General features: G+C 40.1%; 2 protein-coding genes across 4 annotated transcripts in view; one reads left to right on the top strand and one right to left on the bottom strand.

Moving 5' to 3' along the window:
• Positions 1-2187: 2187 nt before the first annotated feature.
• On the top strand, positions 2188-18785 carry RMC1 (regulator of MON1-CCZ1). Of its 2 annotated transcripts, XM_030011307.2 has the most exons (20): positions 2188-2550; positions 4838-4914; positions 6391-6475; positions 6867-6923; positions 7994-8080; positions 9266-9406; positions 11074-11177; positions 11645-11734; positions 11846-11951; positions 13318-13429; positions 14533-14577; positions 15007-15060; positions 15375-15503; positions 15833-15939; positions 16684-16803; positions 16987-17064; positions 17227-17331; positions 17417-17485; positions 17629-17854; positions 18610-18785. In XM_030011307.2, exons 1-20 carry the CDS (start codon positions 2389-2391, stop codon positions 18687-18689), a joined length of 2034 nt encoding a protein of 677 aa, XP_029867167.1. In that variant the 5' UTR covers positions 2188-2388; the 3' UTR covers positions 18690-18785. The 2 variants fall into 2 exon arrangements, with proteins under 2 accessions (XP_029867167.1, XP_040978910.1); XM_041122976.1 differs by lacking the exon at positions 11645-11734 and having other exon boundaries at positions 2189-2550.
• Positions 18701-26943, bottom strand: part of NPC1 (NPC intracellular cholesterol transporter 1) — a 27906-nt gene continuing 19663 nt past the window's right edge. For both annotated transcript variants that reach the window (XM_030011306.2, XM_030011305.2), the window contains 11 exons: positions 26545-26672; positions 26315-26455; positions 25644-25733; positions 25340-25530; positions 24427-24542; positions 23724-23853; positions 23122-23322; positions 22016-22247; positions 20963-21076; positions 19999-20161; positions 18701-19328 (listed from right to left, as the gene is read on the bottom strand). In XM_030011306.2, the coding sequence (XP_029867166.1) occupies positions 19246-19328; positions 19999-20161; positions 20963-21076; positions 22016-22247; positions 23122-23322; positions 23724-23853; positions 24427-24542; positions 25340-25530; positions 25644-25733; positions 26315-26455; positions 26545-26672 (1589 nt within the window). In that variant the 3' untranslated portion in view covers positions 18701-19245. The remainder of the gene's footprint in view (positions 19329-19998; positions 20162-20962; positions 21077-22015; positions 22248-23121; positions 23323-23723; positions 23854-24426; positions 24543-25339; positions 25531-25643; positions 25734-26314; positions 26456-26544; positions 26673-26943) is intronic.

The raw sequence follows: 26943 nt of genomic DNA, 5'->3' as shown, positions 1-26943 counted from the left end.
CCTATTCTAGGCTTATTACAAGGTTCAATACTCTAACATTTCTTAGAGAAAAAATTATCTCAGAGCAGTTGCTAATATCTTACAGTGTGCTTGTCTAGGAAAGGTGTTGATCGTTAAGGATGTTTGCATCAAGTGAGGGGGAAGAGAGAGCAGACATAAGGGAAAGGGAGGGGAGGGTGGTTTTGGAGCTGTCACTGAAACAGAGGCACCTGCCTCTCATTGTGCTTGAATGTAAACCTCAGTTGTTACTGTCATTTTTAATTTCTTTCTAAAATATGTCTAGCACAGATTTAAAAAAAAAAACCACACCAAAAAAAAAACAAATAAAGAAGCAATGGTCCTCAAGTCTGTGATTTAAAGCTACTGGGCCCAATATTGCCTAAATATCTTCTAGCAGTAAAATTGGCTGAGGAATTTGCTTTGAGATTTTAAGACATCTAGGCACTTAGTCAAGTAGTTGAAAATAAGGAAAAACTTGCTGAAGTGAGCATTTTCTTGGATGACTTTGAAATAAAAAGTTCTGGGATTATTATTAAGCAAATAGAATCTCTTAGAAGTACATCTTGATTTTTCATTGTTAATTAAGCCATTAACTTTTCTGACATTATGACTATTCTAATGGCCAATTCTAAAACTATCACATTAGTTTCAATTTGTGTGTTTATATCCTTGTCTGCTGATTTCCCCCCCACGGGCCCTGGTTTTCTACTATCTTAATACTCCTACTGCAATTACAGAAGGTGCTTGCTTTCCCGTAGGGAAGTCGTAGAAGGGTAAACGTCAGTAGAATTTCTTAAATTTTGACCTTAGATTAAACAAACTTTTGGCTAACATGCAATGAAGTTTTTATTTTGTAAAAAATTACAAACCTTAAGGTACTCTAATTGCTCTGAAAGTACTTGTACTCAGTAGCTAACACAGAATTGTTTGATGATGCAGGAGGGTTCTGCGGAACAAATAGCTCCTTGTAATTTCTAGTTGTGACTTGAGTTTTCCTAGTCTGATGTGAAATTATTGCAGTTGGACTAACTGGGTCACAAGTCAGCAAGCAGTTGCTTGTGCGATACTGTGTTACTATCTGGTACTTAAATTTCTATTTCTCCTGTACTAAGTTGCGCCACTCCGGTCTAATCTGAAAACTTTTAAATTGGTAGTATCTCAGTCTCCCCCCCCCCCCCCCCCCATTTTTGTTTCCTTTATTTCCCTTTCTAAACCAATAAGCAGATAAGTAATTGATGATGTTCTCACGCAATTTCTACATTATACTGTAGGTTTTGCAACTGGTGAACTACAGCATTAGCCAGTGCATCAACCAAAAAAGCCCGTTGCTAGTTTATTGCCCAAACTAAAATACAAATAAGCATAAATGCTGAGAAACAATCCAGACTAACTTCAGTAATGCTTTATTAATATTGTTCCTGAAATAAGGACTACTTCCAGAGTTTAATGTCCCTTTCTGATCTATTTTACAACTAGCCACTGAAAAGCAGTTTCATGCCCAAAAGCAGTACCAATAGCGACCGCTTTTCAGTGACGGTGCAGCGTGGGCAGGTTAGGGCAGCGCTCTGAAGCAGTTGGTTCCTTTCCACCCCGCCACCTAGAAGTTTTGAGGTTTTTTTTTTGAGAAAGCGCTATGAAAGGTTGGGCCAAGCGTATTTACCTCCTGTGCGACACGTCTCGGCTCTTATGTCTTTCCCTTCCAGGGGGCTAGCCAAGCCACCGGCTGTCTACCTCAGAGGCCCATCTAAGGCGCAGGAGGAGATTTCAGCGTGACACCGCACCGCACAGCGGTGCCGAAACCCCGACAGCACCACGGGCCGCGCCTGAAGCGCGGCCCCCCTCCGCCAAGGGGCCGGTTGCCGCGGCGGCCGCTCTGCCGGCACGGGCCGGCAGCAGGGCGGGCTGGGGGCGGCTGCGGCCTCCGCCTGACGGGGCGCTTCGGTCTCTCCCCGGACAAGACACCCGCCCGCGAGGAGCCCGGTGCCGCGGCCCGCAACCCGTTCATCCACAGCCTGAAACGCGCGGCGGCGGACCCTACGCTGCCTGAGGGCCCCGACTGCGCCGGGGCTGTGAAGAGAGCGGCGGGGTGGGCGGGGCAGCCCGGAGCCCCGCCCACCGCCCGTTGCGGGGCAGGTGCGCGCCCGAGCGCGGGGCGGGGCCCTTTCAGCCCGTAGCCGCCGCTTCCTCCCTTGCCGGCCCGGCCGCGGCGGTCACCCGCGCGCTCCCCTCCTGCCGCTGCCTCCGCGCCCTGCGCCTTTAAGGCAGGCCGGTCCCGTGTCACGTGGGAGGGGAGTGTAAACAGGAAGCGGCCGGCCGGCCGGGAGGTGGGGTGGGCTCGGCTCGTTGGGAACCGTTTGCGCCGGGTGACTTGTGCCGCGAGCCGCCGCCATGAGCCGCGAGCCGCCGCCGGGGGAGGACGAGGCGCCGGGAGGAGGAGGAGGGGGGAGAGCCGGCGAGGGCGGCTGCTACCTGGCGCTGTGCGCGCGGCCCGTGCACTTCGAGAAGGCCAACCCCGTCAACTGCGTCTTCTTCGACGAGGCCAACAAGCAGGTGGGCGCGGCGGCGGCGGCGGAGGGCCCTCCCCGCGGGGGGCGGCGGGAGGCCGCGTTCCACCGTCCTGACAGGCCGCCGGGCGGTGTTCGGGGACCGACGGATCGTCGCCGGCGGACGTCGGCCCACCCCCATCCCCCGGGGCTGCGTGAGGGAGAACCGCTGCCTTTCGTCGGTGGCGAGCCGCCAGCCCGCCGCGGTGGGCGTCTGGGGAGAGGGAGCGGCCGGCGGACCCTGGCTGCCCCGCCTCCGCGCCTCGCGTGGTTCTGCAGGCTGGGGTCGCGGCTTCGGGCCTGTTGCCTCCGCCTTTCCCGCGGCGGCTGCGGCTGCGGCTGCTGCTCTGTGGCCTTTGCGAGAAGAGGGGTCTGGAGGCTGCCGTGCTTGTGCTTGATTTCCTCCCCTTCCCTCGCCTGCTCAGCATGGCTCTGGTGGTTCCCCCTCTGTGGAACTGCTGCGGTGCGAGGTCTTGCTGCTGGGTGACTGGGTCAGGACCTGTCATGTTGCTAGAGATGGTAGAAATTTTTTTCTCGGAGGCGTCAACATAGATTTATTAGGTTGAATTTCACCTGCCTTTACTCTCACTGCCGTAAGGTCTTTCAGGAATTCTTTAGGGTCAGCACTTTTACTTTCTATTCCAAATGTCCCGACATTACTGGCAAACTTTGTCACTTCACTGTTAGCTTCATTTCTCTGATTTTTTTTTTTTCCCTTTTCAATTCCTAAAGTTCAGTATATTCATAAAAATTAATTTTTGTAGCTTTACTTGTTGCTCAGACCTGAGTGGACGCTTTTCTTTTCATTTCTTGGCTTTAGTTCTTTTAAGCGTGTTTCTCCTTGATATCCTTATGGGCCTCTGACTACTCAACTCAGTCATGAGGCTTATATGGATGTGGATACATTCTGCTAATTCCTGTAACTATTCTGTGACCTCAGCATTCACAGCATTGAAACATTCAAGCCTTCTTCCCCATATAAATGGCATGGCTTGCCACATGTGATGTGGATGTGATCAGTGGCATATGTGGAGAGGGGGGAGTATTTCTGGGATGTGTTTCTTGCTCGTGCACTCTGTTCAGAATTGTTGGTGTCCTTTCTCTTTATCAACCATAATCTGTTACTTACATTTTGAGGGCCAGTTGAAATAAGATTACTTAACCATGCCTGCCAGGACACACTATATCACAGTGTGGATGTGGTATAACTACACAGAAACTGTTTTTTAAGAGCTCACTTGAAAGAAACTTACTTCAACTGTAAATTTAATTCTCAATGTTTTCTTGCTACTCTAAAATTGTTTAATTTCCGATGCGTCTCTAAATCATCTGTAACCACCATTTCAATGACAGTTTCCCACGTGAACGGCCTTCTGAGGGATCTGTCCTTGCTATCTTCTCATCTCGCAAAGATTAAGAGAACGTTGCCTTAATTTTCTATCTACATCAATATTAAAAGTAGTTAAACTAAGTATTTATTATTCTAGTAAGGCTGTGGACTGTAGTCTTGACACCTACATTTCTGCATGAGCATACTGCACCAGTAGCACGGCCAATATTACAAAACAATATATCTGTTATTCTGAGACCTAGTCTGTGTGTCTAGTGCTTCCACACATACAACAAGTACAAATAAGGCATCTGCCTGACGTTCTTTTTCTAAGCCAGTTAAAGTTTGTAACAGCGTGACTTTTTTTTTTAATGTTATCTTATTCCAGCTCAAAAAGCAGTATAGCTCTAGCAGGTTTTACATATATATGTGCAGTTGTGCTAAAGGAATTCTTTAAGTTGTTAGTGCAAGTCGGCTGAACCTTCCTAGGTACAGGCAAAACTGCAGATTTCTATTAAACTATTCCTATTTAATAACATGTCCTGACAAGATCAAGCTTCTGGGTCATTGAGTTGCATCTTTTCCGAATCCCCAAGCTGATTTCCTTTTTTTTTTAAACAATGTCCAGATGTCTCAGATACTTTTACTAGTACCTGACTTAGGAAAATACGAATATTAAAAACAAAAAAGATTATACAGACTTTACTGTTTTAACTTGCCCAGAAGTTCAGAATATGCCTACAAGACTGTTACAGTACCATTGGAAACCTGTCAACTCTTAAGTAAACTTGGAGCCCCAGAGGAAGGAATTGATTATTTACTGAATCTCGGTGTGAACTAGCAGATCTGTGTAAGAACAGAAATTGTCTAGTAAAAAAATTAAAGGTATGGCTTATAGGAAAAAAAAGCATATTAAGGTTATGATTTTGAATAAGCTACAAACATGTTCAAAATTTTTTTATAGGTTTTTGCTGTTCGATCTGGTGGAGCTACAGGAGTTGTTGTTAAAGGTTTGGAGGATAGAAATCCTATTTCTTTCAGGTAAGGCACCTTCATCTTTGTTGCCTTGGGATAGAATTCTGCAATCTTAAAGTTATGTGGCACTTAGTCCTGATCTACTGTAATTCAGGCATAAAATTTAGAAGTAGTTGTGATCATCTTTTGATTTTGTTCTCAGACAAATCTTGCAATTAAGGTGGCATGCTTTGCCCTCATGAATTTATAGTCATGGGGGGGGGGGGGGGAAGTTAGTAGGCCGTGGCTTTTTTTTTTTTTTTTTTTTAAACAGCAGTGTTTTATTAAAACACACTATATATGTGAGAGAGTGTGGAGACTCAAACTTGTGTTTCCTACAACAGCAGTGACTTATCCAAGGATGCAGTTTAGCAAGTTAAATGAAATGAAGTAAACTTAAATGTGTAGAGACCCATAATTTCTGAATTTCATGCCTCTGATTCAAGCACAGTGTTTCCTACATGTAGGTTTCTTGCATCCTGTTTCTTGTTTAATCTAAATTGTCTTCTTTTATATCTTCCAATTTTTGTTGACGTGGTTTTTTTTTTTCCAGAATCTGACAACAGTACTTTCAATGAAACTACTTTGTCTTTAGAAAACTATTTTATGTATGCCTCTGTTAAGAGCGATGGCTCTTCGCACTCTGTTGTCCATATGTAAGGAAGTATTCTTTTGCTCAAAGGTTGCTTCAATCTAGATATGGATGAAACAATTTGTAGTCAAGGTGTGTTTACTGTTGTCTGTCAGGTATTAACACAGGGCCTGTCCTGAAACTTGCTATTTTTATTTGACTTTTTAATTTGACTACCTTTGTCACAAATCCAGAGGGAGCTGAAAATACTCAGTGAACTTCAGGAGGTTCCACAGTTTTCCTGCTTGACTATCTAGCTCTCTCTTTGTCTGGACTTAATAATGCATAGTGGAAGTAGAATGACCTTATTCATGCCAATTGTACTGATGCTTGTTTGGTAAGAATACATTTTTTTATTTTTTCAAATGATGTGAAAACAGCCTCACTCTCCCTTTAACATCAGAAGTTCTTTTAGAGGATGTGTCCTAATGAGGAAGCAAGTAGGCTTGTGTCACTTAGCAGTAGTTCTGGAAATAAAGGAGCTGATTGCAGGATGTTGGTGAGTGTCACAGAACTCCAGACTCACTGGGACAGAACTGAGAATGCAGGTTTGAATAGTTCCACAGTCTTCCAGTTCCACATCATAGGCCAACAGAGGTGAGCATTTGTAGTAACTTCAGGTGCTAATTTGTGAGATCTGAGCTATGTTTCTGTAACAGATGTGTTCAGGAATTCTGAAGAGTGAACTGCTGTTATCTTCCAGTCTGAATTTTAAATCCTGTACTTGTCTGGCAACACGCATAAGTTGTATTCGAAAGCATTTGCATTACACTTTTTTTCCTGTCTCATTGTCTTTTTGAGGGGGTATTACAGAGTTCTGTAAGAAACTATTTTAGACGATATTTCCATAACTTCTTTTTCTTTCTGTATAGGATGGAAGACAAAGGAGAAGTGAAGTGCATCAAGTTTTCCTTGGGCAACAAGATACTGGCTGTGCAGAGAACTTTGAAGAGTGTGGTAAGAAACCTACACACCCTGCAGATAGGGAATTGGAGCAGGAAATTTACTTAGAATACCAGAGTAGAAGCCTCTGAGACAAATGTTCAAGAGGTCTGGTGGCTAACAACAACAGCTCTAGTGAAAATTCCTCTGTCGTCCTGAGAGGCTAAACAGGCAGCATTGTTGTCTTGCTAGTATCATCATTTAAGAAAAAGTTGGGGGGGGGGAGCCAACTTCTGCAAAGAATTCCCCGGTAGGGCTGAAGTGGAATATAGTAAGTAAGTCAAGTTTTTCTTCTCTGCATCTCATCCAAAATAATTTGATAAACTAATATTTATTGTCTTGTATCTGTGTATGTATCTTGTCTGTGCTTCATAATTGCTAATATACTTCATGGGCGTTTTTGCAGGATTTTTTGAATTTTATTCCAGATAGCCCTCAGCTAGAATATACACAGGAATGTAAGGTAAGTTAAATGTCCCAAGCTTACATGCTTAAGTGAAACTCTAATGTTAGTTATGCTGGTGGCCTCTACTCTACAAGAGAACTAATTGAGATATCTCATTTATTTCATGTTAGTGTTTTGGAAGGTATGTAGTCACTATTACCTGTCTGAATTGAGGTAAACAAACAGGTATTAACAGTACCATAAAAAACTTCTTGGTCCAGTCACTTTAATTCTTTCCTACAAAGGACTGGAAATGCTGTGGGTGCAACAATGTCAAGGTTTGGGAAGGAGAAGAGACAAAGTGCTGATGATGTAGAAACAGTGGACAGTAATTATACTAATGCCAGATGTGTTAATGTGGATTTTTTACCCTCATTTCACTGATCAGTGATAGTAAGCTATTACTAGTTTGCATACCAGGTTTGGTATTTTTAAACGACCCTTCTAGTTTTTTTATTATTATTTTACCAGAAGCAAGTACCATTGTCATTGTTTGGTACTTTCCAACTTTTAACTCTGATAAATCACATTTTTGGGTAATAGAATGCTAAAGTAAATTTTTAAACATCTGATTTGCACAGATCCCTTTATTCCTGTAGACTTTAAAGCTGAAGTACTCTTTGCTTCATTATTTAGGATTATGTGTTTGAGTAAACCATTCTAGCAAAGCAGTTACGATAGTGTTCTGAGTGGAGTCATGGCAAATGTTTCCACTTAGTTCTTAATTTCTGTCATCAGAAGGAACCTGCTTTTCATGTCAGGAATTGGTTGAATTGGCAGTATGGTTTGAACCAGAAGAACTTGGCTGTATTTAGGGTGAAAAGAAAATTTGACTGTGTAATAAACTTGTAAGTCTTACATGCAGCCAAAAATTCAGGTCATGCAGTAGTTGTGTTCATATGTGGTTTTGGAAGTCTTTACAAAAGTAGCTGATGCATGTTGGGTGTCTTGTTGGCCAAAAGTATTAACTCCAGTGATTGGATAACTAAATTGCGTTTGGTCTTGCATTCTTCATTTAATAATATTAGCTTATCTGAATAGTTAATTTTTCCAAGTAAAAGAGTGTTTGTTTGCTTGTTTGTTAAAAGACAAAGAATGCCAATATTCTAGGATTCTGCTGGACAAGTTCTACAGAAATCGTATTCATCACAGATCAAGGAATTGAATTCTACCAGGTAATACAAATAACTCCTGTAGGACATATTTAGAGATTTGAAAATGTAAATTTGTGACAGTATCTTTGAATACCTTTCTTCTAGTTCTCTAATTGAGAAAGTGCACTACTAAAAAAAGAAATTCTGCCATTTTGTTTGCAGACTACAATTATTTTCCTTTGAAAGAAATACATTTTTGGGGCAGAGGGAATTTATCATTAACAGGTTATTTAGCACAGCTAACAAAGACTGTATAAAGGAGTACTGAATTAAGCATTGAGAACTCTAGATTAATAGATGCTCTTGGCTTGTATGGAAATGCGTATTTAAATCTAATGTGAAATACCACTTCATGCAAAACAGATCAGCATTGGGGAGGATGTGTGCATGCTTAAAATGCAGCAAAGAACAAATAATTGACTAAGACAGTGATACCCTTCTGCACATTGGCAGCTTCCTCCTATGTTGATCTCATTGTCCGAGTTCTTGTGTTATGTGTAATTACCTTTGCATATGTTTTTGGAGAAATCTAATTAATAAATAGCCCTTTCTGACATTCATGATGAGGGATATCACAAACTTCCTCCAAAGTTGTGCACTTCCCAATAGTTCCAGTCCTGGAGCTAAGACATGGTGGTTTCACATAATTACTGTTACTAATAGCTAGTACTAAAGAAAGTAACTGAAAAAGCAGTATTATTTCCTGCTGATTGAGGGAGAAGAATATATTTAGCACCTAAAAGGATTATGAACGTCAACCCTGCAGGTAAAAGGACCAAATCAAGTAAGTGTGTTTTTGAAGACAAGTTATTTTAGCCCTTAAAATGAAGGGAATCAATTTTTATACTGTCTTAGTTCTTAAAAGACTAAGGAAGTTGGGGAGTGAAGGCAGCAAAGGTAATAACTTTTTAATAAAAATTCACTAGTTGTGTCAAGCTAGGTGTTTTCTCCACTGTGAACAGAACTTATACACAGACCTGGATGAGGCAGAAGAGACAGCACCTTTCAGCTCATTAGAATTTGAGGAGGATTTGATGTACATTTCCTTAGCTACAGTAAATTGGGGCCTAAGCTGTAATTGTCAGGTTGCCGATTTTGAATTCTAGTGCTGTAAATGCCCTTAACTGTTTCTCACTTAACATTCCTAGCTACTGTATACTACTGTTGAAATCCTGATGGTAATATAATGCTGATCTGTGTTTCCAGGTATTACCAGAGAAACGAAGTTTGAAACTTCTGAAGAATCAGAGTATTAATGTCAACTGGTACATGTATTGTCCAGAGAGCTCTGTTATTCTTCTGTCAACCACTGTCCTTGGCAATGTCCTGCAGCCATTCTATTTCAAGGTAAAGGGATATGTTCCAAACTTTTCATTTTGCGTGCTTCCATTTTTTTAGGCTGCTTCTTCACTCAAATACTCTGTTGATTTCCTGGATTTCTTCTGAGAGGTGCATGTGTTCACATCTTTGTATGACAATAAGCAAAGGACAAAGCAAAAAGCTATAAGGTATTTCCTAGGTGATGGCTTAAAATTAAGTAATTTGCTCTTTCTGTCCTCTTTGGAAAGAGGTGTGTCCAGCTAATTGGACAGTTGACCTTGAGAAAGGAAAAAAAAAATTAGTGACCTAATACTTGACAACTTAAGTATCTTTCAAGAGATTTTTTTCACTTAAATAAGTAAAAATTATTTACTTTTACTACAGGCATTTGCACGCTGTACTGCAGTAATAAAGAAAAATTAAGGGCCTTCCACTTGTGTTTACAGCTATAACTTTCCAAATGTGAGCGAATGAATTTGAAACAGAAAGAAAAAAGGTAGTGCTTAAGAAACAACTATTGTCCCAAGCATGTGAGGACTTTGTTTACATTATTTATTTCTCTTAGTATTCTTCCCTGTAGACAACACTTCAGGTTACTGGGAAAACATTTTTCTTTTTGGCTTGGAAAAAGTGTGTAGTGAAAACTAGGATCTGTTTTAAGTTAATCGTGCAGTAAGGTGATTTTAAAAAGGAGGAAAAGAACTATGGCGTTCATCTTGCTTCTCTTAAAGGATTAGGAAGATTTCTCTAGTAGTCTAAGGGAAGAGATTAAAAAGCAGTTCATTCAGATGGGTTTCCTGGTTTGATCGTGTGTAGGGTCTGTATTGGATCCTGAAATTATGTTCTCTTAGCAGGCTAGGTGGAACTTACTAGCCTCTCACAGCTTTCTTTTTAAGGACTTAGGCCATCCTTCCCCCTCCTTAACATTTTGTGTCAAGTTGTAGCTTGAAGCTAAGTAATTTTTATTTTGTGTTCAGAAGGTAATCCTTAAAGATTTCCTGAGAATGGTACTGTACTAAAATAACCTTTGAAAATAGAGCTCTTGCAAAAGATACATTTCTGTGGTGTTCACACTCAAGAATGAGTTAATAAGAATGGGAAGTGAATTTCAGTAGAAGCTGTGGAAACTCTGAAAACTTGCTTAAATATAAATCCTCTATGAAAGAGGAAGAGGAGAGAGGAAACCTTGGGCAGGAACAGGAATATGCTCCGAGTATAAGGCAGATTCTGGAGTTAGCAGGAACAAAAGAAGGAGACTGTGACTCGTAGAAGGTACTGATATTTTCCCCTTCCCAGTAAGCAGTTATTTAAGAGTTGGAGCATATGTTTTACTGGAAGATAGAAAGGAAGTTTAAGAGAACTGCTGTTCGAGATCTCCAGGCCAATTGTAAATGGGATCTGCATACAAATTTGTCTTAATTAAAATGGAAATGTTTTGCTAGCTGAAGGTGATGTTATAAAATTAAGATTTTAAAGCTGCTAAAATTGTAATACCAGAAGTATGTGTTTAGGATCCCAGTAGGAAATGAAGTGTCAAACCCTTTTTTTTTTTTTCTTTTTTTTTTTTCCTGGCTATCACCATTCTTCACCTCATGGGGGAACTATTGATGCAGCATTTGATTAAAGGTTACTTGAGACCTTTCTGTTTCAAATCTTGACAATGGATTTCTTTGTGGTTTTTTGCTGTTTAACAGAGTGGAACAATGTCAAAACTATCAAAATTTGAAATCGAGTTACCTGCAGCACCCAAGTCCTCCAAGCTCAGCCTTTCTGAAAGAGATATTGCTATGGCTACAATGTAGGTATCTAACTAATCAAGTCTTTCTTGGTATGACAGTTTGGGAATGCTGAGAAAAGACAAGAACGTTAACATGGTTGCACTTGTTTCTTGTTTTAGCAGTACTACTGGTTTAAAGTGCTTCAGTTACTGCCCTGAACAAAGCACCTAAACAACTCTGTTGGGGCAAGGTGGGGAAGGGAAGCTAACTGAGAAGTCTTACATGAAATTGTTCTTGATTAGTAGAGAAATTTTGAGATTACTTCATTTTTGAACTGGTATGTTGATAGAGTTGTTCTTAGATGCCTAACTTGCATGAGTATAGGCTGTGTGTTGTGACTTATTGAGTGCTGTTTTAGTCTTTCACTTTTAATTAATTGATCACTTAGGTAATCTCACATCTGTTCTTTTAGGACAAAAGGTATGGCTCTAACAGACTGGTAGAGCTCTTATTTGAAAATAATGCTTTAATCCTGTTGTCTCGTTAGATATGGGCAGCTTTATGTTCTCTATTTGAGGCATCACTCAAGGACTTCCAATAGTACAGGAGCAGAAGTAGTCCTCTATCAGTTACCAAGGTGAGAGCAGAATGAAGAACATTAGCGGCAATTCACATGTGTGTAAGAGACATCTGCCTTTCTAGTTTGAACAGGCTTACTGACCCGTTCTTCTCATCTCTGTTTCTGTAGAGAGGGCTCCTGTAAGAAGACACATATTTTAAAACTGAACAGAACTGGAAAGTTTGCACTGAATGTCGTCGATAACTTGGTGGTAGTACATCATCAGGATACTGAGGTATGATTTATTTATATTATGTTGTGCCTTAACTTTTAGAAGTTATGGGCAGATTTTACTAATGAATGATGCCTGTTAGCTCTAGAAAATATTTTTGCATGTGCTTAGCTTTGCCAAAAGCCAGAGTATTTGCAGGAACAAAACCATAAGGGTATAAGAGATTCAAAGTTATCCTTTTACCTTGTTGGGCTAACATTTAATTAGGGCTGTTGCTAATGCCTGTTTTTTCATACACTTTTTTTTTTCTTCTTGTTAGTTTCCTATGATACTCTGCTGCTGCACTGTGTAAGCTTTTAAGGCATTATACGAAGAGGTAGAGTTAAATTGGATACTAAATGATTAATCCTGGGAACTTCTCATATTGCAAACATTTGAATATGTTTCTATGACACAAACTTATGCTCCTTTAGTTTGAAGGCCTGGATCTGCAAAAACTTCTAAGAACAAAAATTATCTTGTACATAGGGTAGCACAGGTAAAAAACTTGCTTGTCTGTAATCTCAGTAGCAAGGCTTGATCAGTGGTAAAGCTAAAGTTGCTCTTAACTTGTGGAAAGGCTTTGGCTTCTTGTATTATCTTCTCTTGGGCAGCCTCAAGAACTGGGGCATCTTATCTCATTAGTATGATTAATTGATGTTTCAGTTATAATTCATGTGAATTCTACACATTAGCATTTAACCCAGAGCATTTATTCTGCAGCATTTTGGTCAAGCTATAAACAGGACCATATAAGCACAGAAAACAAAATCAGACTGAATAGGGTAGACACCAATAACTGAAGTCATGTTTCATTAGCACTGAACGTGAAGCTAATTTCTATCCTGCAAGGCTAAAAATGTGGTCCATACTGGGTAGAAGCATTAGTGACCCGAGTTGAACAGGACTGAATGGTAGGAGTATGAGGATGTACCATAGGAACATGCAGAATTTTCCTCACAGTTTCTAGCATCCATAACTAAGCAGTGAATTTGATATGAATCTCTTACAAGGGGGTGTGTAAGAAAGACCGAGACTTTTTACCAGGGCCTGTAGCGACAGTTCAAGGGGCAATAGTTTTAAAATAAAGGAGGGTAGATTTAGATTGGATATAAGAAAGAAACTTTTTACAGTGAGGGTAGCGAGACCCTGGATCAGGTTGCCCAGGGAAGTTGTAGATTGCCCCATCATTGGAAGTGTTCAAGGTCAAGGGCTTTGAGCAGCCTGATGTAGTGAAAGATGTCCCTACCCACAGCACATCCCTTCCAACCCAAACCATTTTATGATTCTAATGGAGAACACAAGATGGAAATATGAAAAGCAGCCTCAATATATGTAAATGGATGGTATTTCACATTTATTAATACTAATTTCCTCTTCTCAATTGCAGACTTCAGTTATATTTGACATCAAGCTAAAAGGAGAATTTGATGGGTCTACTACCATCCATCAATTTGTACTTCCACCTCGATCAATACAACCCTATCAAATACCTGTAGCAGGTAGAATTACTATATAATAAATACCTGAACACTGTTATCAATATTATCTAAGTGTAACAGCTGGCATACAAGAATGCTTTGGTTTTCAGGATGCTGGTTACTAGCATTTCTATTATATATATTCAGGGGAGGGTGAGGGAGGAAAGAAGGTAAGAAGGAATTGAGCATAAATGTGTGTTCTAAACTTGTATCTACTACAGTAAAGTAAGAGTTGCTGTTTAAGATGCATACTTCCCACAGTACTTTCCTTTTACACTTCAAAGTTGGGGTTTGGGGTTTTTTTGACCACAGATGTAAAAGCTTGTGTGTGTACTCAAAAGCACTTCATGGTTTTCTGGCTTAAGCCATGACTATTTAACTTCTTAAGTCACATAAAGAGGGTTAAAGATAATCCAAGCTCAGAATCAAGTTTAGGACCAGTTGAGAAGCAATGCTAAGATCAATGTCAGGACTTCAACACTTAGATTCTACTTCTTAGATTATCTTTCTGTTGTCTTGTCCTAGAAGTATAGCAGATAATTACCCTCAAGCTGGAAGTAGCTAGAAATAGTCTGAGCATAGTTCCACTAGCATATGGCAAAGCAGTGTGGTTCTCTTTACAGAAGAGAAAGATGCTTCTATACGAATGATTGCACCTTAAAAGCTCTTTACAGTCTGAATTTTGAAGTCACTAATAGCAAGTACGACTGATAAATCTGCAGGTGGAGGTTTGCATTAAACAAAGGTTAGGATCAGAAAGTACAAACCAGTCTTGCTTTTTAAGAAACTGAAGTGGTTGCATGTAAATACAGCAAATGGAGTCTATATATTTAGAATTATAGTACTAGAGATGGAATACTTCTGCATGCTTGGTTTCACTCAGCTAAAAACTAAAACAATCATGGTTTGAAGAATTTGTTTGCTTTCTCACAGTGTTAGATTTTCTTTATAGATGATCTGGCTACACAAATGAGTGTATCTTTTTTGCTTGCATGCTGTAGGACTGCTAGACATGTTACAATTCATACTTGCCTTTTCAGTGTAAGATTGTAGTTTGTGTTTTGTTAGTGTAAGAGAGCTGCCAGAGTACTGCTATTCTGCACCTAATGTTAATTTTTCTGCAGGTCCAGCCTCTGTGACGAGTCAGTCTCCTGTTCCATGTAAACTCTGTATCCTTTAAATACTCTAAGAGTGCAAGAGTCTTACTGAAGCCTCATTCTATGTACCAGGCATGGAAGAAGCTAGCATTTGTTACCTTGACCTGTTAAGTCCAGCTTTAGCTGATTATGCATATTTACTTCAAGACAAAATAGTATGCTTCATAAGAGACTGTAATGCTTTCATAGAGTTGTAAATATGGAAGTCTAGTACAATACAATACCACATTTCTTGGTCATTTGAGATGCATGTATGAAATTACTGAATAGGTACTCCATGAAATTCAAGATATAATTCCAAGAATATGGTCAAAGACCTTACAAAAAAGGTAACAGTAAATGAAAGTATGTTAATGGGATCTGCTTCAGTACAGTAACATGAATTTAGTAGCAACAGTTTAGAATCAATGTTAATATGGATGTTAGAACTTTAACATTTAGATTCTTCTTCTTGGATTGTCTTTCAACCCGATATTATCATCAGTGCAAGTGAAGGTAAGTGGTGAGCTGTTTGACTCCACTATACTCAGTGTCAAAGGGTGGCTAGTTTATACCTTCAGTGCACCAAAGCAGCCTAAAACAAAGTGACTAAACAGATGTACCTAGTAAGATGACTACTCTTGGTAGTGATAACTGAGGATGACCATATCTTTACTACAACTTTTCAGGGGTAATGCTGCTCTAAAACATAGACTTAGGAAGGCAAATAAATCATCATCTAGATGTGCTCTCATTTAAAGGTGGAAAAGTTGGAAGTCTAGGCTATACTATATAAGGCAATTCACTTTGTTTTATTCCTTCAAATCAAGGTTACCTCTGGAGTCTTCAAGTGAAACTTGAACCTGTAGTTAATCTCTTACTAGATAAAGGAAAACTAATGGATTTCCTTCTCCAAAGGAAAGAATGCAAAATGGTTATCCTATCTGTATGCTCTCAAAGTAAGTTCACGTGATTTGTCTGTCTCTTGAAAGTACAATACTGCTTATTCATAAATATGCAAGTTAGCTGGGCTGTTCTTAGATTTGAGATCACCTCTGAAGCTAGCTTGGTCCTGTAAAATGTCATTTGCCTAGGCTACCCTCAGTCACCATTCTAAGAATTATGTAACAGCATGAAAAAATTTAACTTCCCCCCATTTAGTTAAAATACATGACACAACTGAAAGTGTTTCTTTAAAGTTTAGAGTAGAGATCACCTTTTGAAATAGGCAAAATTAAAGCCCCTGGTTATTTCTCCTCATAGTTCTTTTTTCTTTTTATCTTTTCAGTGCTCAGTGAGCCAGAAAGGGGATCACTGTCTGTGATTGCGACTGTTTTTGACAAACTGAATCATGAATATAAGAAGTACTTGGAAGCTGAGCAAAGCTATACTATGGTAAACCATGTTAGCTACAGCAGCTTACAAAGATAGGATGATACTACTTGCATTTCAGGTTACATCATGGTGAAGGCAGGATCTTTTCTACTTAGGACTAATTCAAGCCTACCCCAAGGTCCTGGCTGCCTCAGGCTCACAGTAGGTGGTCTGCTGTACAAGGTGCCCTAAGATGCCCACTTAGCACTCTGTTGTGGCAGATTCTGCATAGCTCATCTCCAGCATGACAAGTAACATAGCCCAGTGCTTGAAAGCAGAGAGAGGGTAGAAGCTTAAAGAGCAACTTGGAATCCATAACTATAGTTTCCAAACCACTGATTTCATGGCACACTATACCACTGCACAACATAAGCAGCCCTAACACATCTTGGAATTACTTCTGTTAAAATACCAAGTTCAAACACTAACTCACATAGTACAGCCACATTCTAAAAATTCTTCTAAAGCTGAGGGCCTGTGTCAACATAGTAAGTTTGATTCATCTCCTGGCTTTGAGGCATAATAGCAGCTACATTTATATAACTTTTAAAAGGAGTTTTAAATTTAAATATGAAAGCCCACACTGAATGGAATGCATCTAGTATAACATGACCATAGATGTGAATTTGCTCAGTAGCAAAACATGTTTATAATTACATTCCCAGTGGAAAACAAGTCTCCATGCAGATGAGACTGACTAAAACTGTACTGCAACACTGTACTGCAACACTACAGTTTTCTTTTTAAAAGGCTTTCTTCTTGTAGGTGGTAGAAGCAGGCCTGAGTAGAAGTAATCCACTCCTGAAACGTCCAGTCCGCACTCAAGCAGTTATTGACCAGTCTGACATGTACACACATGTTTTATCTGTATTTACAGAGAAGAAGGTAAGTTAATTTTAAGCACTAGTTTGGCAGTAGTCTCAAAGCAGCAAACTTAAGTTGACCACTTGAAATAACCTGCAGAAGGCTTTATTGTCAGGATTAAGGTATTTTGATATCTGTTCTTATGGGGTTGTCATTAACAGGGGAAGCTACACAAGTTCCACCTAACACTTTTTTCTTGTCCAGGAAGCACCTCATAAGTTCACTATAGCAGTCTTGATGGAATACATTCGCTCTCTTAACCAGTTCCAGATTGCAGTTCAGGTAAAGTACTTAAATGCCAAGTATATCACCTCACTCCATGAAACTACATGGAGTTTCAGACCAGTCTTGGTCATGTGTCTAAGTCCTATTCAATACTACCTCCTAGACTGTAAAAACTGGTATTGAGACATACCTTTGATGGTGGTCTTCCTGCATTCACAGCACTACTTGTATGAGCTGGTCATCAAAACCCTTGTTCAACACAACTTGTTCTACATGCTCCATCAGTTTCTGCAGTACCATGTGCTCAGTGACTCAAAGCCTTTGGTATGTAAGACAAATTGCTTCGATAAGCTAGCGATGGAGGTAGGAAGTCTTCAGAATTTTAAAGTTATTTCTACTTTTGCCCTAGGCTTGTCTGTTACTATCCCTGGAAAGCATTTACCCTCCCGCACATCAGCTCTCTCTGGACATGTTAAAAGTAAGCATTTCAGACTATAGTAACTCGGTGTCACATGTGGGTTAGACTTGTCAAACAGCTTACCTGACCAAGCTTGAAGTGACTAGCTAGCATCTCAGTCATTTGTTAGAAGCATAGCCTTACAGCTGTGATTGACTTCACAGAGACTTTCCACAGCAAATGATGAAATAGTGGAAGTTCTGTTGTCCAAACACCAAGTTTTGGCTGCCTTGAGATTCATCAGGGGTATTGGAGGACACGACAGCATTTCAGCCCGCAAATTCCTTGATGCAGCAAAACAAGCAGAAGATGACATGCTTTTCTATACTATATTCCGATTCTTTGAACAAAGAAATCAGCGGTTACGAGGAAACCCTAGTTTCACACCAGGTAAGCAATAAGCAGTTAGATGAAGATACTCAGTTGTGCAAACAGAACTAAGACTTGTTTTACTTCCAATCCAGTTGAGTCTGTATTATAAGATAAAACTCTTTGTGCATCTTAGCCTGTATTGTAGACTTACCTTTAAGCATAGTTCCAAAGTTAACTTGTCTTACCCTTCTGTATACTGCAACCAGGAGTAAAGAGGCTGAGCCAAACAAGAACTTGCAGATTTAAGTGAACCTGTTTGGCTTGCAATTGCTGGCACTGCTTAGTTTAGCAGAGCCATTATCTCTAATTCATGCTTTCTCCTGAAGCCAGAAACTGGATCAAGAAACCTTTGAGTTCAGTTGTCTTTCCACAGATTACAAAAATTCAAGGCCTGTTTTATACTATGGTTCCTCTTACTTTAAAAACCAAGCTAAACTGCTTGCACCAGCAACATGTTCATAATCACCAGATAGTCTGTAGGCACAGAATCCCACTCCAAGATCTTACATCTTGACAGTGAAGAACTCTCATGGATATGAATCTGCTGGTTAGATACAGGAACTAGATCAAACATCTGCTTCATCACAAGAATACTTGTCACAGGACTGGAGATACCTCAGTATTCCACAGCTTTAAAATTGTTAAAATCCTTTACTCAAAGATATTAGAGATAAGAATTACTACTTATAATTGAGGTAAGTGGAACTACACAATCTTGCTTTGCAGTTTTTGAGTTTTAAAGTTAACTTTTATTTTGCTCCCCCCCCCCTTAGGTGAGCACTGTGAAGAACATGTCACCTTCTTCAAACAAGTTTTTGGAGAACAAGCTCTCATGAAGCCCACAACGTTCTGAAAGACTTCCACTGAAATGTATAAACTTAATTTATTGCGTTTAAGTAGATTTTTGAACTACAAAATTACTATTTTATAATAAAGTATATACAAGACATTTTGGCAAATAGTACTAAAAATATTACAACTTGTGATGGCTTCCCCCTAAAAAGAGACAAAAATTGCATTGACCTGCATTTAAAATTAGTGTCAGTGGTTTAGCAGTCCATTCTCATACACATCATCTTGGTTTCATTGACAAAAAAAAAGCTATTCAATTTGCAATAGAGCTGGTTTAGGTTTCTAGAAGAAGATGCAACCTCTTGAAAACAGAAGTGGTTTAGTAATCTTGTTAACACACCTAGTTTTAGTAATACTGTTACATGAGCCACACGTAGCATTTCCTGAGTTTAAAGCTGTGTCCAAAGCTGCAGCTGGTATCTTCTAGTTGAATCTGTGCAGGAGTCAAGTCAGTGGTGGTTACAGCGTGATAGTCGTAGAACACTGCTGCGCTTCAGTTCTTAAGAACAGTTGGGCCTAAGCCACAGTTCATGGAGTCCACTGAACACTGTTAAAAACTAGAAGTAGAGGAGTCTCTCCCGTTCTGTACCTCTGGTCCTCTCTCGTGCAGTGTGAGTTTTAGCTTTATTTACTGATGGGCCTGAGCAAGAGAAAAAACAGAGTTATTCCAAAATCTCAACTTTACAGCAGATCAGTTAGTCATCAAGAAGCATGCATGATCTTAGTTGTCTAGGTCCAGCTTAACACTGATGAGACTTCAGAAGCATGTTTCTGCTCAGCTGTTAATAGCTGTCAGCAACAGCAAGGGCAGTAGGTGAATCCCCATCAGAGTTAAGGCTCAGTTAAAATCTGCTTTTAAGAACTACACTATAGGCATGAATTTCCAAGTTCAAGAGGACAGTGTTTGGACCATCCTTACTGCAAAGCAAGATTGCTTCTGCAAATGCAGTAACAGTGTCCCACAGCAGATTTGTTGCTTCTACCCACCATCCTGTGGGTTTAGAAACATTAATCATGCTGCTGTCTGTTGGGCCACATGGGCTTAGGCAGCCACCTCTATGAAGGACAGCGCAGCACAACCACAGGGCAGGCTGTGGTTGCTTCAGTTCAGCATGCCTGTAACAGCAGGCTTGCACTGCCACCAGTCAACCCTTGCTTTCCAACAGACCAGCTACTTGCATGACAGAGGCACATTCAGGAACTGCTTTCTGTCCTTGTGATCCTTTCTATTTTGTGGAGAGAAAGTGTCCACGAGTAGGCCAGCTGGTTTTGTTTGAAGTGTGTTTTAGGGCAGATTTGTCACATCTTACCTATGTAACTAAGCAGAACTGGAAGAAATATTAGTCCATGTGCTGCTCCTAGCAGAACCATAGCTAGATACATCCTGAAGTAAAATATCTTGAAGATTTGAGATTTGGAAAAAGCCAGTACTACAATTCCTCCAAATTTGGTCAGTGTGATACCACTGAAAACCTGTCAATAAAAAAGTGGTTTTAAGTGATAAGTAGGGCTTTATGTAATCCATTTGCTTTAAGCATTTAACAATTGGCTGAAATTCTTATGTAATTTGAGGCTCCTATACACAGTATACCTCTTTACCTTAGAACCATGTCCAAGACCTACTCGGTGAGAAGAGTTCAACTTCTTTGTCCTACTAGAACCTGACACCACAGGCCAGGCTTAGTATGATTAAAAATCCACTCTAATCTGTACAGCCACCTAGTTTTAGTTTCATTTTTACTTCAGGCAGATACAGATGAAAACCATTACTGAAGTAACTTACATTCCAGTGAAATTCCTTATCTGGGTCCAGTACATGTATCACCAGAACAGTCTATTCGAACCCCATCCAGGTTGCTTATCTTAGACTACATGACATGACAGAACTGCCTAAATACTGAGTCCTGCTTGGATTCCCAAAGCTTCAACTTCATCCCATATTCGGAACAACCTGTCCTAGTCACCTCTGAATATGTGGAAGAGAAAAAGCACTTAAACTTTTAACGGGACAGTTCAAACTTAATCCAAACTACTAGTTCAGCTAAAGCTTTTAGCTCTGTTCTCTGCTATTAGGTAGTAGTAACATCAGACTAAAAACTGAGTCTTGATCACCCTTATTACTAGTAGAAGCCTAGGTTGACCTCTAAGAGTTTTAATCGAGTATTCCATAAAGAAAAGGCAAGGTCATCCTTATAACTTAAGGATATTGGCATAGTCTGTAACATTGTAACTTGGCTACTCATTCCCACCCCACCCCAAACAGTAGATACTTACTGAACTGCCCATGTGAGACAGAGCTTCTTCTGCACGCTCTACTCTACTGCCCTTAGTACTAACAGTGAACGCTCGTGTCACGTGACTACAGAATTCCACAGCAATGCCACAACTCTAGAGAATGAAAAGAAACATATGTGAAGGTATCATTTTGATGAGCACTTCAATGGTAAGGTCTCTACTTGGAACTCTAGACAGGCTAGAGAGGTTCTAGCAGCTGTGTTCAGTTCCCAGGGCTTCCATACAGTGCATGCAGTGAACACTAAAACCACTTTACAGATACCAGCTGCAATAACATTGCTTTAGAGTAACACTGAGTATACATGCCAATTTGATACCATAAAAATTCAGCTGAGTTTAACACTTCAGTTTAATCCTAAAAACAAGCTATTTAAATAGTCATTTACAACACTGATTGAACAGTTGGCAAATCTTAAGACTTATCTAGCAGGTAGACTTGCATGAACATATGCGTAGTTGTAACACAGGGCAACAGTTTACTCTCTCATAACTTTCTCAGATCTGCAATAATCTCTAGACAACAAGGCAAGCCAGAGCTCCGGCACTCAGCTACTAGTTACTAAGTTCCCGAGTGTTTCACCAAGGCACTGTGCCCAAGTGGTTTCATCAGCTTATGCAGGGACAATACTGGTGCTAGCACATCACAGATCTACTCTGTAGAACATAAATACAGAAGCAGCCTTAACACTAACCTTTGTATCCTTACCTTAGGCATGAACAACCTCTGTTGATGTGCAACAGCACTTAGCCTATATAGTAGCAATACAACTGTTGGCTGCAGAACACAAGAGACCACCACCAGATACAGTATAGCTTACAGTTCAGTTGCTGTATCTTATCAGTACTGGGCCTAATTGTCAGAATAAACCTGTTTTCTACACACCACCTAGATGTATTAAGGTGATTCCACTAGTGTTCAAATGCCTGTCAAAGTTTAGTAGAAAATACTACTCAGTGTCATGAATATACATAAGACATACAGAACTGTTCAAGACTTGGAAACAGAGGCAGAGGGATGTCTTGTTAACTTACCATGACAAGATTTACTAATGAAACTGCATTTAAGCTGATGCCCCAGAGCCACATCACTCCAAACATGTTGATGATTATCATAGCAATAGTTATTGAAACTACAACAGCAGCCCATACTTCAAAACCAAGCAGCACAGTTGTCACCAAAAATATTGATCCCAAGGAGATACAGAGGTTAAAGATAGCATCATGCACAATTGTCAAGTATTGTTCATAGAAGACATAAAACACACTGTGGAAAGAAGAGAAGTTTAGTTAGCCATCTTCCTTGCTATATGCTAATATTAGATTAGCCTCTGTGCTAAGGATAAAGTAGTTCTCCCCTTATAGGAGTCACCAACAGGAACTGGCTTCCTATCATCTGTGGAATGACTCCTGCAGAACACTGGCTGTTATATAACAGCTCTTCACTAACACTTCAAATAAAGGTTGTATCTGGAAGTCAGGGCAATTCCCACACTTTAATAGAAGCAGCTACAGTAGTTGCCAGAAGGTAGTTCCTCAGACTGATTGTGGCATCTGCAGGAACTGCTGCCGAGTGTCTGAACTGATTCATTATGCAGTGAGACCATAAGGATAGATAGGAGGCATTCTGCTTTGCTTCTTTGAAGCAGAGGTTAGTATTTCAGCTGTACAGATATCAATTCCAACTCAATTTCATTGTGGTACTCTTTATGTTAATCTTGCAAGCATTAGACAAGCAGTACTTGACATCACTGCTGCCTTTGCTTTAAGTTTGAATAACTTAAGTTTGAAAGCAATACATTCATGTTACAGCTTGCAACGACCCAGATCAACATATCTGCTTAAGTTAGAACTGTTAAACCCTGCTATGAAAGCTAGGAAGTGCCAGAGCTGAAGCCAGAGCTTCAACCTTTGTAGCGGAGAACAGGTTTCTTGATTTAAATTAGTAATCAACCACAGTAAAAAGTTAGTGCTGTGATCTAAATTGTATTTTTGAGGCTTTACTAGACATTCAGAATCTCTATAATACCTCCTGTTAGACAAAACCTCAAGACTCAAGTCTAAGATGTTATTAGCCAGTACCTTTTCTCAGTTCCTTGAGTTGCGTATTTGTCACTAAGGTAAGAAAGATCTAAACATACCTGTAAGGAAACACCCGGTAGCTCTTCTCTTTGATGCCCATGGTTTCAGTAATGTTATCTGCTATAACCCGAGCTTTCTTCATAGCATCAATAAAATCAGATGATGTTTTCAGTACAGTATGGTATGTCATAAAATAAGTAGCTCCAACATCAGATTTGTTGTGTATAAAGTTGACAGCAGAGTTATATGCAGCATGTCCTCTATATAAACATAGTAACATTTTATATGTCAATGTCAGTGATAACCATTCAAATTTACTAGCTTTTATAACTTCTAATTTTGTTTCTAAGAGTTTCCAAAACTGATAAAAGCTTCAGAGCACAATACATTTCAAGATTGCACAGGATATACTAGAACAGACTGACTACAGAAGTTGTTTCTCTTTGTACAGGGGAAAGCTGCTGTTCCATTCAGTTGATTATGTGTTAGTTTTCCCACTTTTGTTCCAGAAAATACTATAGAACAGGTGAAATGTCAAAGTTTGTATGACTTTTAGAAGGACATTAGATATCCAACCTTGCAGACATAAAAAAGTCACACTTCCAGAGCAAGTATCTTTGACGTACTGGTCTAAGCAATATATACAGAATACAGCTCTTACCCTTTGCCACATTTAGGATTAGGGTTGTCCGATAGGAACATTGGCAAAAATGTCATGAAGTCTTTGCCCTGTGGTCTCTGCTTGCCTTCTTGAGTCAGTGGTCGACAACGAGTGCAGGATGGATCGGTGACTGAAGAAATACAGGACGAAGGTCAGCTACAGGATCAAGTATTCTTTGTCATAACACTAGTAGCTTCTGACTTGCAATACTACAGGATACAGTTCCATAAAAAGGCATTTTCACTGATGAAATTGCTGATCAGCCCTGAAATTCTGTATAAAATTTGTAGTCCTTTATTTTTTATTACTACTAAGGCAAGGGCTACTAGAGAACTCAGTTACTTGTGCACTATCTACATTAGACCCAATGAGAATTGTACCAAACTGAAGGATCCGAACAAAGACAGACCATTAAGTTTGTGTGCTCTAATGAAACCAGCAGAAGGATCAAAATTGTTAAAACAAGTTATTTTTTGAATAGTCATTACATTGGTTGTTTAGATAGGCTGTCTTCAACCTGCAGCATTCCAGCAGAACATTTAAATTCACTCAAACAGCAGTTTAAACTAATTAGAGGGCAACTCAGGAGGTGCCTGCTCACAGTAAGAAAAGCTATTCACCTGACTCATACCACAATAAAATGTTTTGGCTGTGAAACTTATAAACCAAGCTAATCCCCTAGCAACAAGATGGATGCTAATACCTGAAGCATTGCAAAACTGTCCAGTGGTATTGTAGACTCTGCAACAAGATGACTGTGGCTTTACCCAGTCAAAGTAGTCATCAATCCAGGATGATGGGGCGTAGCCTATCCTCGTGCTAATAAAATAATGTAACATATCCATCATCAGTAATTTTTATGTTTCATTCCAGAACACATCCCTTGATCTCTCCAGTGCTGGCCTACACCGTGTCAACTCATACTGGTCCAAGCTACTTAGCTCTCTGTGTAGTCCCCCGCTCCAGTACCCCAATCCAAGAGCCAGTCTTGCTTGTAACACTGCAGCTAGCAAACAGCAGGAGCTTCCTCCTTGCATTCAAGTTCCACTGCCAAGCTCAGCTTTGTTTCCCTGTCCACTCTATGCCCATCCTATTCCAGATATTGTTGCCTCAGTTTTCAAGCAAGGCTCCTCCATCAGTTAGGCTGAAGCAAAACCACTGAACTACAGTGGAAGGAATCAAGAAGAGACTTTCTTCAGTTGTTAGCTACTGAACTCCAGATACAATTCCTGCTTAGCCTTGCTAGGCTAGACTAGTTTTATCCACCAAGTTTAGAAGCTGAGCATGCAAGTCATTTTCCAGGAGAGCTTAACCACACAGAGGTTTTCATGAGTTTTTCTTCCTACCATTCCCAGATTTCTTGAAGGATCAAGCCCCTTTTCCAAATCCAAGTACATCAATATATCCCACCAGTCCGGTCCAGACAGTTTTTATCCTCATTCTAGGAGATTGCCACAGCTTCTCCCCACCCCGCCCACCAAAACCACAGTATAAAGCAAGTACAATAGCGTGTCAGTTGTACAATCAACAGCTGAGCCTGAACTAAATTAAAAGGACACACTGGTCAGCTACATCTCTTCCATGTGGCTATGCAGAGAAAAGCATGAAAGACTTACTAGCTACCAATTTCCGCAGCATTGAAGACTTGCTGGACAAGTGAATCATTATTACATCCCACTCCACCACACACCATGTTCTGCCCTTCCAAAGATGTGTAGTTGTGCCCTTCTTCTAAGACAAAGTAGACAGGAGGACCTGCATGCAGGTACTTGCCGAGCTGGCTGAAGTAATCCATTACGTAGGAGTCCTTAAAGGGAAAGTTTTTAGTTACTATTACATAATGTTGAGGTAGCACAGCAAGATATCAAGGTTTCAATTCAGCCACAAATTGCTGAAGAGCAACATGATCTTACGACTTACATCTGGCATTGAGAGAGACTGATCCAGTCCAATCTCCACATTGTGTATAACTGCTGTACTGAATGACAGAACACCCACGAACACTGCTATCTGCAAAAAAGCAAATTCAGGGAAGTGAGAACAGTACAGAAACAACAAGCAATAGAAGTAACTTACTATGCTAATGGGAACCATATAAAGAGGCCCTAGCTTAAGTATGCTACCCAGGCTTAGTACAACAGTGGCAGTAAAACCTAGCTACTCAGAGTTCCCTTTGCAGCCATAAGGGAAAATTTATACTTGGAAGGCAGCAGTGAAAGATATGCCAAACACCTTCTGTAAATAAGCACAGTAACCTCAAAGTGAATCACAGACTCAGCAACACCACTTTAGATTAATGCAGTGTAGGAGCCAACACGTGCTGATTTTTTACATAAGCCTAAAGCGATTCAACTGTCAGTAATGCAACTTTTAAATCTGGGCCTTAGACAATCCAAGGTCAAACCTCTTATTTACTAGAAATACTCTTGCAGTTAGAAAAGCTTATTCCAATACTAATGCTGAAAGCAAAAATCCTAGAAGCTTCATTTGTTCCATTGCGTTGAAGATTTTTCTTCAGTACAAGACCTTCAGGCTCACTATGCTTTTGCTCAGGTTTAGATGACTGCTTACTGCACACAAAGTATACATACTACTATTGGTCTCATCCAATCCTTAAGCAGATATGGAGAATACAGATTTCTGAAGAACAGAAATAAGATGCTCTCAGAACGTTGGACTCCACTCATTTCTTCATTGCTTTTGATGCAACACAGAATATCCAGTCTATTCCTCTGAAAATTGATTAATGCCAGATTTAGTACAGTTCTGCAAAAGATGACATCTGTATCACACTGCAGTTACAAGTGCATTTAATACTCACCTCTTGACGCTTAATATCCAAGCCCAGGAGACTTACAAAGCAAGTGACTTGAAGAATAAAGTCTATGAGCACAGCCATTCCAGCAAAAAGGGAGAATGTGCGAACCGCTGGCATCGTAGACAGTGTCCCTGAAGGAAGTGACCCAGTTTGTTAAACAAGCAAGCTCCCTTCTCTCAGAAATGCATGAGCATTTTCTAGACAGATAACCAATTTAAGTGTTAGCAGGACAAAGAGCCTTTCTCTTCAAAGTAAAGAAAACAGCTGATATGAACCTGGCTACAACTGCTGTCTTTGACCTGTTTGACAGCATTAAGGCTGTGCAAAGAAGTGACTAGCTTTAACACATTTCTCAATTCCAAAGTTATTAATCTTGTGCAGGCTGCATAAGAGGGTAGTTAA

The sequence above is a fragment of the Aquila chrysaetos genome, chromosome 4, assembly GCF_900496995.4.
Source record: "Aquila chrysaetos chrysaetos chromosome 4, bAquChr1.4, whole genome shotgun sequence".
NCBI classification, from domain to species: Eukaryota; Metazoa; Chordata; class Aves; order Accipitriformes; family Accipitridae; genus Aquila; species Aquila chrysaetos.
The sequence above is the reverse complement of the archived record's forward strand: the minus strand, read 5'-3'. Positions and strand labels throughout refer to the sequence as shown.

Coding starts and splice junctions, on each gene's coding strand:
- RMC1 (XM_030011307.2), top strand. CDS start 2,389: ATGAGCCGCGAGCCGCCGCCGGGGGAGGACGAGGCGCCGGGAGGAGGA. Junction 11,735..11,845: donor GTCCTCTATCAGTTACCAAG/GTGAGAGCAGAA, acceptor CTGTTTCTGTAG/AGAGGGCTCCTGTAAGAAGA. Junction 11,952..13,317: donor TACATCATCAGGATACTGAG/GTATGATTTATT, acceptor TCTCAATTGCAG/ACTTCAGTTATATTTGACAT.